Source organism: Theropithecus gelada, chromosome 1 (genome assembly GCF_003255815.1).
Source record: "Theropithecus gelada isolate Dixy chromosome 1, Tgel_1.0, whole genome shotgun sequence".
NCBI classification, from domain to species: domain Eukaryota; kingdom Metazoa; phylum Chordata; class Mammalia; order Primates; family Cercopithecidae; genus Theropithecus; species Theropithecus gelada.
The window spans coordinates 27,296,346-27,307,821 of NC_037668.1; the positions used below are offsets into that span (position 1 = coordinate 27,296,346).

Here is an 11,476-nt window from a genome sequence, read left to right on the forward strand (position 1 = left end):
ATCAGTGGCTTGAGCTTTGGCTATGAGCCTAAGCCCTGAGCTGACTGCTGAATCCTCTGGGAATAGATTTTCTTTTTCCTCTACTGTTTCCCAGTGGACTCTCCCTGCCTTGTACTCATATTTCCACTGAGACTGAGCAGCCTTAGTCATGCTCCAGAAGCAGAGAGCTGACACGAGTCTAGAGAAATTTGCATGCATATTTGTGTGGGGTTTGGATAGTCAGAGCCTACTAGAGACTAATCTGATATCTAACTTGGTGCCATGACTAATCTTCCTTCTCTGTCTCGCTACCTTCTGGTCACTAGAAACATATAAGTGTTGGAATGGGCAGGACATTCGAATTCTCATCGTTGATTCCCCAGCGATTTTCTATTGGCCTTAAAACAACATCCCACCTTCTGTCCCCAGTTGCATCACCAGTGAAAAGGGTGGTTGTTGCACTGACCTTTCCCAGAGTGTATATGAAGGCCAGCTGGCTATCAGACAATGACATGCTTTGAAAGTCCCCTGACCTCTGTGTGGTCAGTTGAGAACAGCTGAGAGTGCTACCATTTTGTCACAGCCCTAAGGATGCAGATTATGCTGAAAGCGTGTTGTCCAAATCTGAATGATGAAAGCCAGTTACAAACTTGAAAATGAAAATAGACCCCAGACGCAAGGAGATGAGACAGTTAGATTTACTTCCTCTTTTCTAATCAAAGAGGTTTCACGTTGAAGAAAATCATTGTTGGGATTGCAGGAGACCTAAACACAGTCACCATGAAGCTGGGCTGTGTTCTCATGGCCTGGGCCCTCTACCTTTCCCTTGGTGTGCTCTGGACATCCCAGATGCTACTAGGTAAGTAAAATATTTGAATATTGGTGTGAGAATGGAGCTTTGCTTACGTTTGGGGAAAGGACCTGAAGGAAAGAAACATGGACTAATTCTGGCCCTCCAGAGCAGCAGTGTTCAGGTGGAATAAGAAGGGTAGGTATAAGAAAGTTTGGTGTGCAGGATTGAATGACTTTCTGAATACAAAAATCTTCAAGCCTTTTCCATCCTGAAAGTCCCCTCTGACCATGATGTCCTCTCTAGCTGTAATCTCAACTCTTTTCTTTCACTTATGAGACAAATTTTCTTAAAAGAATAGTCCACACTTGCTATCTCCACTTCCTCACTTCTCACACACTCCTCAATGCTTGCAGCCTGGCTTCCACTGGAATCGGTTTTGTCTAGGGCACAATGACCTCCATATTGACTGGGTTATGGCATGCTTTTCAGTTCATATCCTGCTGGACTTCTCTGCTGCACTGTTTATCACTTACTCCTTTTTGCATTCTCTACTACCCTGGCTTCCATGGCACCATTTTCTCTTCGTACTACATGGACTTCTCTTGATCCCTTAATAGCTTCTCTTCTCTTCCCCTTAAACAGTAGTGTTCTCTATAGTCATAGCCTTGCCTCTGTACTCCTCTTTCTTTAGACAATCTCCTTCATAAGCTTATTTGACTATATAATTTTTGCCACTATAACTCTGTATTTAAGAGTCCCAAATCAGGCCGGGCGCGGTGGCTCAAGCCTGTAATCCCAGCACTTTGGGAGGCCGAGACGGGCGGATCACGAGGTCAGGAGATCGAGACCATCCTGGCTAACACGGTGAAACCCCGTCTCTACTAAAAAATACAAAAAACTAGCCGGGCGAGGTGGCGGGCGCCTGTGGTCCCAGCTACTCAGGAGGCTGAGGCAGGAGAATGGTCTAAACCCGGGAGGCGGAGCTTGCAGTGAGCTGAGATCCGGCCACTGCACCCCAGCCTGGGCGACAGAGCAAGATTCTGTCTCAAAAAAAAAAAAAAAAAAAAAAAAAGAGTCCCAAATCATATCCCCAACCTAACCATGCTTTTGAGCTTCACATTCAAATATCACGCTTCATACCAGACATATCTACCTACATATCTCACAGGTGTCTCTGCACCACGTGACCAGAGCTGAACTTATCTGTCCTTTTGCCCCCCGCCTTGTCTAATTCATTTTCCACTATTTCTGATCTCAGCTAATGACACCAGCATCTACCCTTACAAGGCCATAAACCTGAGAAACAATCCAGACTCTTCCTTCTTCTTCATTCTCTAAATCTGATCAATCATTAGGTTTGGCAAGTTTTACCTTCTAAATTGCTCATAGAAGCAGTCCCTTCCATGGATCATCACTAATGTCTTAGGACAAGCCCTCATCCTCTATGACTTGGGCTAGTCCAGTAAATTCCTAACTAATCTCCTTGTCCAAACCTTGTGTTCTTGAAATGAATTCTGTACCCTACAGACAGAGTAATTTCTAAAACTCAAGTTTACCAGCGCAAATTCCTCATCATGGCACAAAAGGCCAAGCAGCCTCTGCTTTTACCCTCTCAGCCTTGTAACTTATGCTCTAATAAATCTCAATCAGTTCATAGTTACATACTCACACACCAGACTCTTGCCTGTCTCTAAGGCTTTGCTTATACCACCATCTCCACCTGAAATGAGCTCTTTCGATGGCCCCCTATTCTCCTCCTCCTTGCAAATGTGTAGGTACCCCTAAAGACTCAGCTTAAGTGGTATCTTTTCCAGGCAGCTTTTCTTGAATGCTTCTTTCTGCTCCAATGGCTGCTTGCGATACATTTTCTTACTATATTTTTCTACTTATGCTGAAATAATATTTTCATCTACCTGTGTCTTCCATTAAATTGAGAGCTACTTGTGGTTAGGGACAATGTTTTTTTTGTTTTTGTCTTGTGATAAGAACTGCAGACTTGGAATCAGATACTCTGGTTTCAAGCGTCTCTTCTATGTACCAGCTCTATGTCACTTTAGAAAATCACTTTTTAAATCTCTGGTTCAGTTTTATCATTTGTAAAACGAAAATAATAGTACCTACTACCTCAGGTTTATTGAGTGAGTTCCCAGTAACCCAACAAGATTTTATTTTATTTTGTTTTTTGAGACAGGGTCTCATTCTGCCACCCTGGCTGGAGTGCAGTGGTGCAATCACTGCTCACTGCAACCTTGACCTCTTGGGCTTGAGCAGTTGTCCTATCTCAGCCTCCCAAGTAGCTGGGACCACAGGCAAGTGCCACCATGCCTGGGCAATTTTTAAAAAATTATTTGTTAAGCCAGGATCTCTCTATGCTCCCTAGGCTGGTCTCAAACTCCTGGGCTCAAGGGATCCTCCCACCTCAGCCTCCCAAAGTGCTGTGATTATACGCATGAGCCACCGTGCCTGGACAAGATTTTATTTTTAAAAAGAAAAAATGGAGAGGAGGCAGAGCACAGTTGGGTGACAGTGGAGGAACTGAAAAGAGGTAGCATTACAGTGAAGGGAGCCGAGAGAGGATGGAAAGAAAACACCTGGTACTGCTGTGATGAGAATTAGGAAGTAGAGAGGGGCCTTGGTAATCAAAGAACGCTGGGCTATTGGGAGTGCAAGAGAATAAAGGCAAGTGGGGCACGAAATGACAGTCAGATGGAGTGAAGAAGTATGCACATGTGAATGGTCATGAGGCTGGAGAAAGGGGAGAATAGTTAGGGAGATAAGGAGCAGTCCCAGAGAAGGGAGACATGTCACTTCCCTTGCCTGGGTCTACCATGAAGGTAAGAGATAGGTTGAGAAGATGTGGTGAGAAATGGATGACTCTAAATTTCAATCTGGAGAAAAGAGTTGTTCCACAGTTACTGGTATGGACTGGAAGGATGGGGAAAAGACAGAGACAGCTCTATGCCACTACCTGGGAAAATTCAAGTGGCAGAGGACATTAAAGTAGAGATGGCTGAAAAGTGAAGACCTGAAAGGGGGAGGAAGAAAGGAGGAGAGACACCGCTGGGTACTGAAAGCTCTTTGATAGATAACATATTCAAGGCTGAGGAGCCAAGTGAAGTTTGGGAAAAATCAGAATATGAAAGAAAGTCCCCGAGGAAGGTCTGAGGACTGAAGTATACCATAATACCATATCTGCACAGTGAAGTAAAAAGAACACTGATTTTGGATTCAGACACACCTGCCTTTCCTGCTCCATTGCTTAGTCTCTTTTTAAGCTTTGGGTATATTAATTTGGCTTTCTTTTCTTTCTTGCTTTCTTTTTTTTGAGACAGAGTCTCGCTCTGTTGCCCAGGCTGGAGTGCAGTGGCACGATCTCGGCTCACTGCAAGCTCCACCTCCCAGGTTCACACCATTCTCCTGCCTCAGCCTCCCGAGTAGCTGGGACTACAGGCGCCCACCACCAGGCCTGGCTAATTTTTTTTTGTATTTTCGGTAGAGATGGGGTTTCACGGTGTTAGCCAGGAGGGTCTCGATCTCTTGACCTCGTAATCCGCCCGCCTCGGCCTCCCAAAGTGTTGGGATTACAAGCATGAGCCACCACGCCAGGCCTAATTTGGTTTTCTAAGTGTGTTTCTTTAAGAGTATTAAATGAGGATAAAGTCACATACCTGGAAAGTTTGTGAAGATGAAGTAAGATATTGCACACAAGTGCTAGCAGGGTCTGGTACCCAATGAACATTAGAATCTGATGTCTCCCTTTCATTCCTGTCCTATGCCTCACCTGCTTCGAGTTACCATTGTCTTTGCTCCTGGTTTCCCGTACCAGCAGCTGGATGTCATGCCGGTGAGTTTCACCATTCTTTCATTCTCTCCCCTCCCTCTTCTCCAAACCACAGTGCATTTGCTGAGAGCACCCGGGCGCCCGTGAATCAAGGTCAAAACTATCCCCCTGAGACACTCACAGGGGTCTTTCTGAAAAAAAGGTTTTGATGTCTTACTAGTCTCATTCTAAGAAGGATGATTCTCCTGGGAGATGGAGGAACCCTGTCCTCTTTCTCCAAGTTGCAGCATCATTTTCTGGTTCTCCCTGGGCCATGCCCTCTTCAGCTGCCAGTTTTGAGACGCTGCAGTGTGAGGGACCTGTCTGCACCGAGGAGAGCAGCTGCCACGTGGAGGATGATTTGACTGATGCAAGGGAAGCTGGCTTCCAGGTCAAGGGCTACACTTTCAGTGAACCCTTCCACCTGATTGTGTCCTACGGTGAGGTCCTGGGAAGACCTGAACAGTGCCCTAAACCCCTTCTTTCAGCCCCAGAGCCCACCCAGGAACGTGTCCCTAGGAAACTGGCCATGGGATGAGGTACTTCCTTCCCAGTCTTCAGCCCACAGCAACCAGGGTGCTCTAAGTCCTAGGCCCTAGGGAAGTTGTCCCATACTCCCAACCAGGGGTGAGAGTTTACCTGGACCCTCAGAGAAAGTTTATGGGAGTAGGCATCCCTGGGGGTAGCTCCCAAGGGAGGCCCTGGGTGACACTCAGCTCTTTCTCTGGACCATAGATTGGCTGATCCTCCAAGGTCCAGCCAAGCCAGTATTTGAAGGGGACCCACTAGTTCTGCGCTGCCAGGCCTGGCAAGACTGGCCACTGACTCAGGTGACCTTCTACCGAGATGGCTCAGCTCTGGGTCCCCCCGGGCCTAACAGGGAATTCTCCATCGCCGTGGTACAAGAGGCAGACAGCGGGCACTACCACTGCAGTGGCATCTTCCAGAGCCCTGGTCCTGGGAGCCCAGAAACAGCATCTGTTGTGGATATCACAGTCCAAGGTGAGAGCTAGAAGCAGCATCTTCATGGCAGGGGAGGGTAAGGAGAGATAGAGAGCCCAAATTGTCTTTCTTTAGCCTAGAGGTGGCAAGATCATCAAAAGATTATGGAGCAGGTTGCTGGCAAATGCCCAAGTTGGGCTTCAAAAGGGACGAGACCTCAACATTGCCTTTTCAAGTCATCCAGCCCTACTCAGAGTCCAGCATGGTTCCTACCACCCAGATCTATGCTTCCCAGCGCTCACTGATTGGGTGTCTGGACTACTATCAGATTTGCCCATCTGTGGATCTTTCCTAGTCCTGTCTACTTGCAGGAAGAATTTGACAGATTCAAATGGAATCTAAGACAGCCCATTCCTGCTGGAAATGGGAAAGGAAGTGTGACTCCCCGAGGCTCTTCGCCTGCATGTGTCTACCTGTATATAAGATGGCTGAGTTCTTCTTTCTTGCCTTTTTCCCAGAACTGTTTCCAGCGCCAATTCTCAGAGCTATACCCTCAGCTGAACCCCAAGCAGGAGGCCCCATGACCCTGAGCTGTCAGACAAAGTTGCCCCTGCAGAGGTCAGCCGCCCGCCTCCTCTTCTCCTTCTACAAGGATGGAAGGACAGTGCAAAGCAGGGGGCTCTCCTCAGAATTCCAGATCCCCACAGCTTCAGAAGATCACTCCGGCTCATACTGGTGTGAGGCAGCCACTGAAGACAACCAAGTTTGGAAACAGAGCCCCCAGCTAGAGATCAGAGTGCAGGGTGAGTTCGTATCAGAGTGCAGGGTGTCTGTTTGGCATGCATGTGAGTGAAAAGGGGAGATAGGATGAATTGGCCTGTGAGCTGGGATTCGGTGTGAGCAGGTTAAGAAGGGACACAGAAAAGACAGGAACAATGGGCCAGAATCCCTGATGATGAGAGACAGCACAAATAGAGAACTTCTCCCTCAGACTGTGGTGTACACCTCACCAGTCCAAGAGCTGAGCCAGCTCCACACCTGCTGCCACGCAAGCCTTAGCATCCCCCCCACGCTCTCTGGGCATTTATAGGAATTTAATATCTGGAATGAAGATGGGATAGTCTGAAGTCTATGTTCAATTCTGGGAGCCACTGTTAAGAGGCTGCCCTTGACCTGAAACACTCCCAGAGGAGGTGTCCAGGGTGACAAGGGGGCTTGAAGTCATGCCATATGAAAAATAATGGAAGGGGCTGGAGATGCTATCCTGAATAGGAGGTGACTCAGAGGCCAGCAGGGGTGTCCTCAAAAAGCTGAAGGCTGGCATTAGCACAAGGAATTAGACTAACGTCATATATAATAAAGAGGCTGACCTAGAACCAGTTACCACATTCATGGTTCAGGGAATTAGATTCAGCCTTGATAGAGAAAGAACTGGCTAATGGTTATAGCTGTCCAGTGGTAAAGCCTCACTGCTGAAGAATTTCAAACAGAGGTGGACATATGGCCAGGGATGGGAGGGAAGGGCCAGAGTCAGACTTCACTCTTGTATGTGCCTCCTGCCCCGTAATCCAGGTCCCTCCGGCTCTGCACCTCTCACCTTGAATCCAGCTCCTCAGAAATCAGCTGCTCCAGGAACTGCTCCTGAGGAGGCTCCTGGGCCGTTGCCTCCACCGCCAACCCCATCTTCTGAGGATCCAGGCTTTTCTTCTCCTCTGGGGATGCCAGATCCCCATCTGTATCACCAGATGGGCCTTCTTCTCAAACACATGCAGGATGTGAGAGTTCTCCTCGGTCACCTGCTTATGGAGTTGAGGGAATTATCTGGCCACCGGAAGCCTGGGACCACAAAGGCTACTGCTGAATAGGAGTAAACAATTCGTCCATCATCTCGCTTAACCACCCCAATAAATCTGATTCTTTCTATGTTTTCTCTTCCTGTCCTGCACATATGCATAAGTACTTTTACAGGTTGTCCCAGTGTTTTGTTAGAATAATGTAGATAGGTGAGTGTAAATAAATTTGTACAAAGTGAGAATTGGAGTTTAGTTATAATTGCGTATTCTCTCTTAACACAACAGAATTCTGCTCTTTAGATCAGGAATTTCTATCTGTTATGTAGACCAGAATTTTGTGATTTAAAGAGAACTAATGCAGGTGGATTTAATACAGCAGTCTCAATTGAGGGCAATTTTGCTCCCCAGACGACATTGAGCAATGTTTGGAGACATTTTGGTCATTATACTTGGGGGGTTGAGGGGTGGTGGGATGTGTGTACTACTGGCATCTAGTAAATAGAAGCCAGGGATGCTGCTAAACATCCTATAATGCATAGGGCAGTACCCCACAGCAAAAAATAATCTGGCCCAAAACGTCAGTTGTATTGAGTTTGAGAAACCCCAGCCTAATGAAATCCTAAGTGTTGGGCTCTGGAATGGAACTTTGCCCTTTCTAATTACTATCTCTTTCCAGCCTCATTCAGCTATTCTTATTGACATACTAGTCTTTAGTTGGTGTGATGGTCTGTTCTTTAGTTCTAGTTTGTGTCCCCTCAAAAGCCATATGTTGAAATCCTAATCCCCAAGGTGATGGCACTAAGAAGTGGGCCTTTGGGAAGTGATTAGATCAGGAGGGCAGGGCCCTCATGATTAGGATTAGTGCCCTTATTTAAAAAGGCCCCAGAAAGCTAACTCACCCTTCTACCCTATGAGGATATGGCAAGAAGATGACGTATACAAGAACCAAAAAACAGCTCCCACCGAACACCGACTCTGTTGTTGCCTTGATCTTGAACTTCCAGCCTCCAGAACCATGAAAAATAAATTTCTGTTGTTTGTAAGCTATTCAGTTTGTGTATTTTGTTATAGCAACCCAAATAGACTAGGCAGTTGGCCTCTGCTACATGGCTGAGTTTATGATATGTTAAAAATACTCATAAAATAGTGTCTCTGTCTACAGAGGGCTTACACTGTGGGATAGAAGAGAATAGTAGCCCATCCTATAACACAATTAAAGCAGGGTATATAAAAATTTCCCACAGGATCCTACTGGGCTCAGAAATAAGTGACCGAATATAATATTGCCAGAGTTGCAGATAGTTGTTTTTATTTAATTCATCTGTCTCTGAAATCTTTTTCTTTAATAACACATAATGACACTGTTTTAGTCTCGTATTAATACTTTTTTCTATGCTTGGACTTCTATTGTACATTCTCAGCCAGTGACAGCTGGCCTGGCAGACTCTATAGTAACCTTAACTCAATCAGTTAGCACACCATTTTATAATGATCTCAACCAATGGCTGTTCTACCATGTTATTCTAAATTATACGGTGTGATTTTCTCCACTGTGGCCTTTCTTTGTGCCATTTATTATGTGCAGTTTTGACCCAAAATGATTTATAAAAGACATGCACATGATCATTCTAGACATGCCACAAAGAAACAAAGACATAGAATCACGCTGATGGTAAAATGAGAGTTTTATGGTAGTTCTTAGCACCTTTGAGGGAAAAAAAAGATCAGCAGGCATCTGGGAATTGGTAGAAGTCCGTAAACATCACTACAGCCTGAGAGGACTGATTTACAATTGTATGAATGGGAGTTGCAAGAGTGACCAGAACTATGTCATGACTTTGATGGACTTGAAAAAATGGAAGCTCAATTGCCAATGTACCACGGTGGATGTGTCTCCAAAGATGCTGTATTATAACCACTCTACATGGAGTTGATTTCAGCTAATGCTCCCATATGCATGAATGCATCCTGCAAGCTCCTGCTAAATGGGGAATTCATTTACAGATAGTAGAAGCTATCAGAGATCTGGGAAGGAAAAAGTGGATGCAGTTGGCTGAGATAAATATCATCTCTGTACACCTCATCCATGTGTATCTGTGCACCTCTATCATCACACTGCATTTTAATTTTTTATTACTCATTTTTGTTCACCAGAGGGTGAGCTCTTTGAAAATACTCCTGAGCTCTTTGTTCCATGTTGTGTCATTGAGGTCTAGTTTAATGAGGCATATGTAAATTCTCAGTATATTTTGTTTAGTTGAATTGAGTTGGGCCAGCAAAATAAGGGAAAACATCTTGAAGAGGATGGGAATGAAGCTGGACCTTAAAGGATGAATGTTATATCTGGCATCAGCTAAATCTCTAGACTCTCTCCAGGGGACCCAGCCTTGGTCAAGGACTTAGAAACTTCAGTAAGAGGATCTCCTATCAACAGGGATGAGGAAGGCAAGAACAGAGCTAAACGAATGAGAGAGAGAGAGAGGGAGAGCAAGCATTTACCTATCTCTTTCTGTCTAGCCTGGGAAGGCTGGAGAGGGAGTAGGGAAGAGGAATTGTTACAATGGATCTGGTTTATGGCTTGTGCCATTTAAGATTCTGTAATTGACAGAGGTCCCAATGCAGCTATGCTTAACATTGTCTCTGAAATAAACATTAGATAGCCAGCACATGAAAGGAAAACTGTTCTCCACTCACAATACCTCTGACATCAAATATGTGGGTTTCCATTCCAAGTTTTTCTCTGCTTCTCAGTGGAAACCAACTAGATGTTCCACAGTTTATCAGTTCTGGCTCTAACTACCCAGAATTAGCACAGACCCCATAGGTTAAGGGGTCAGTCCCACATGACTGCTCTCACTTCAAAAGCCAATTGCAAATCCCAGGCCTCTGGTACTTGACACCGACCAGCTATAAGTCAGAGGTTCTCACAACTCCTTGGGTTCAATAATTTGCTAGAATGGCTCACAAAACTTGGGAAACCAGTTTACTTAACAGCCAATGACAATATACGTAGGGCAAGGTAAGTGGGAAGAGGTGCAGCGTTTGCATGCTTTCTGGGTGTGCCACCCTCCAGCTTCTCCATGTGTTCACTGACCTGGAAGCCCTTAGGACTCCACCATTTAGGGTTTTTAATGAGGGCTTCATTACACAGGCATGATTGATTAAATCACTGGCAATTGATGATTAACTCAAACACCAGCCCCTCTCTCCTCCAGGAGGTCAAGGTGAGTTTTCCACACCAAGCAATTCTCTCATTCTCAGCAGAAACAAATTAGATGTTGTGTAATTTACCAATTCTTACTCTAACTACTCAGAGTTAGCACAGACCCCTGAAAGTTCCAACCCTATAATTGCAGAGTTAAGAGTCACCTTATTAGCATAAAGTCAGGTATGATTGAAGGGGCTAATTATACATAACAAGAGATACTCCTCTCATCCCTATCACTCAGGAAATCCCCAGGATTTTGGTAGCTCTGTGCCAAAGAGCTACCCAAAGTGGCAGAGAAAAGTATATATTTCTTATTGTGTTACACACATCCATTATCTTGTAAGCTGAATAGTGTATATGCATACTCTATAACCCAGAATTCCATGCCTAGGTGGATGTGCCCAAGAGAAAATTTAGCATATGCACACCAGACAACAGGTATGATAATGTTTATAGTAACAAAACTTGTAAAAGCAAAATTTGGTATTGAAATACCTTTCTTTTGTTGAAAAGAAGTCAGTGCAGATATCCACCAACAGGAAAATGAGTAAATTACCATGTTAATTTGTTTCAAAGCATATTAAACACCAAACTCTATCAATAGGATATTGTACTACCAGCTATGCATTTGGAAGTGGAGATGATGATGAACAAGACAGGAACTCAGGGAATAGATCACTCACTGGGGACTGGAGTGTTCAGGCACATTTCATGAAGAAGATAATACATGGGTGGGGCCTTGAAAAACATGACAGACCTAGAGAACAGGAGAAGACAGGGAAGGATGTTCCAGAGTGGGATGATGTAAGCAAGCGCATAAAGGGGAAAATTGGCATGCAGATGTCAGGGAAAAAGAAGGTAAATCCTTTGACTGAAACAGAGTTTAGTGGAAGGAAATAATAATGGAGAAGTAAACAGACTATAGAGGCTCTTAAATGTGC

General features: G+C 45.0%; 1 protein-coding gene across 6 annotated transcripts; it reads left to right on the top strand.

The window, feature by feature from the left end:
* The first annotated feature begins 466 nt into the window (after positions 1-466).
* Positions 467-8,374, top strand: FCRLA (Fc receptor like A). Of its 6 annotated transcripts, XM_025390875.1 has the most exons (6): positions 467-838; positions 4,599-4,616; positions 4,880-5,032; positions 5,328-5,594; positions 6,053-6,337; positions 7,107-8,374. In XM_025390875.1, the coding sequence occupies exons 1-6, from the start codon at positions 760-762 to the stop codon at positions 7,397-7,399; spliced, it is 1,095 nt and encodes a 364-aa protein (XP_025246660.1). In that variant the 5' UTR covers positions 467-759; the 3' UTR covers positions 7,400-8,374. The 6 variants fall into 6 exon arrangements, with proteins under 6 accessions (XP_025246660.1, XP_025246669.1, XP_025246673.1 ...); XM_025390884.1 differs by lacking the exon at positions 4,599-4,616; XM_025390888.1 differs by lacking the exons at positions 4,880-5,032; positions 5,328-5,594.
* The last annotated feature ends 3,102 nt before the right edge of the window (positions 8,375-11,476 follow it).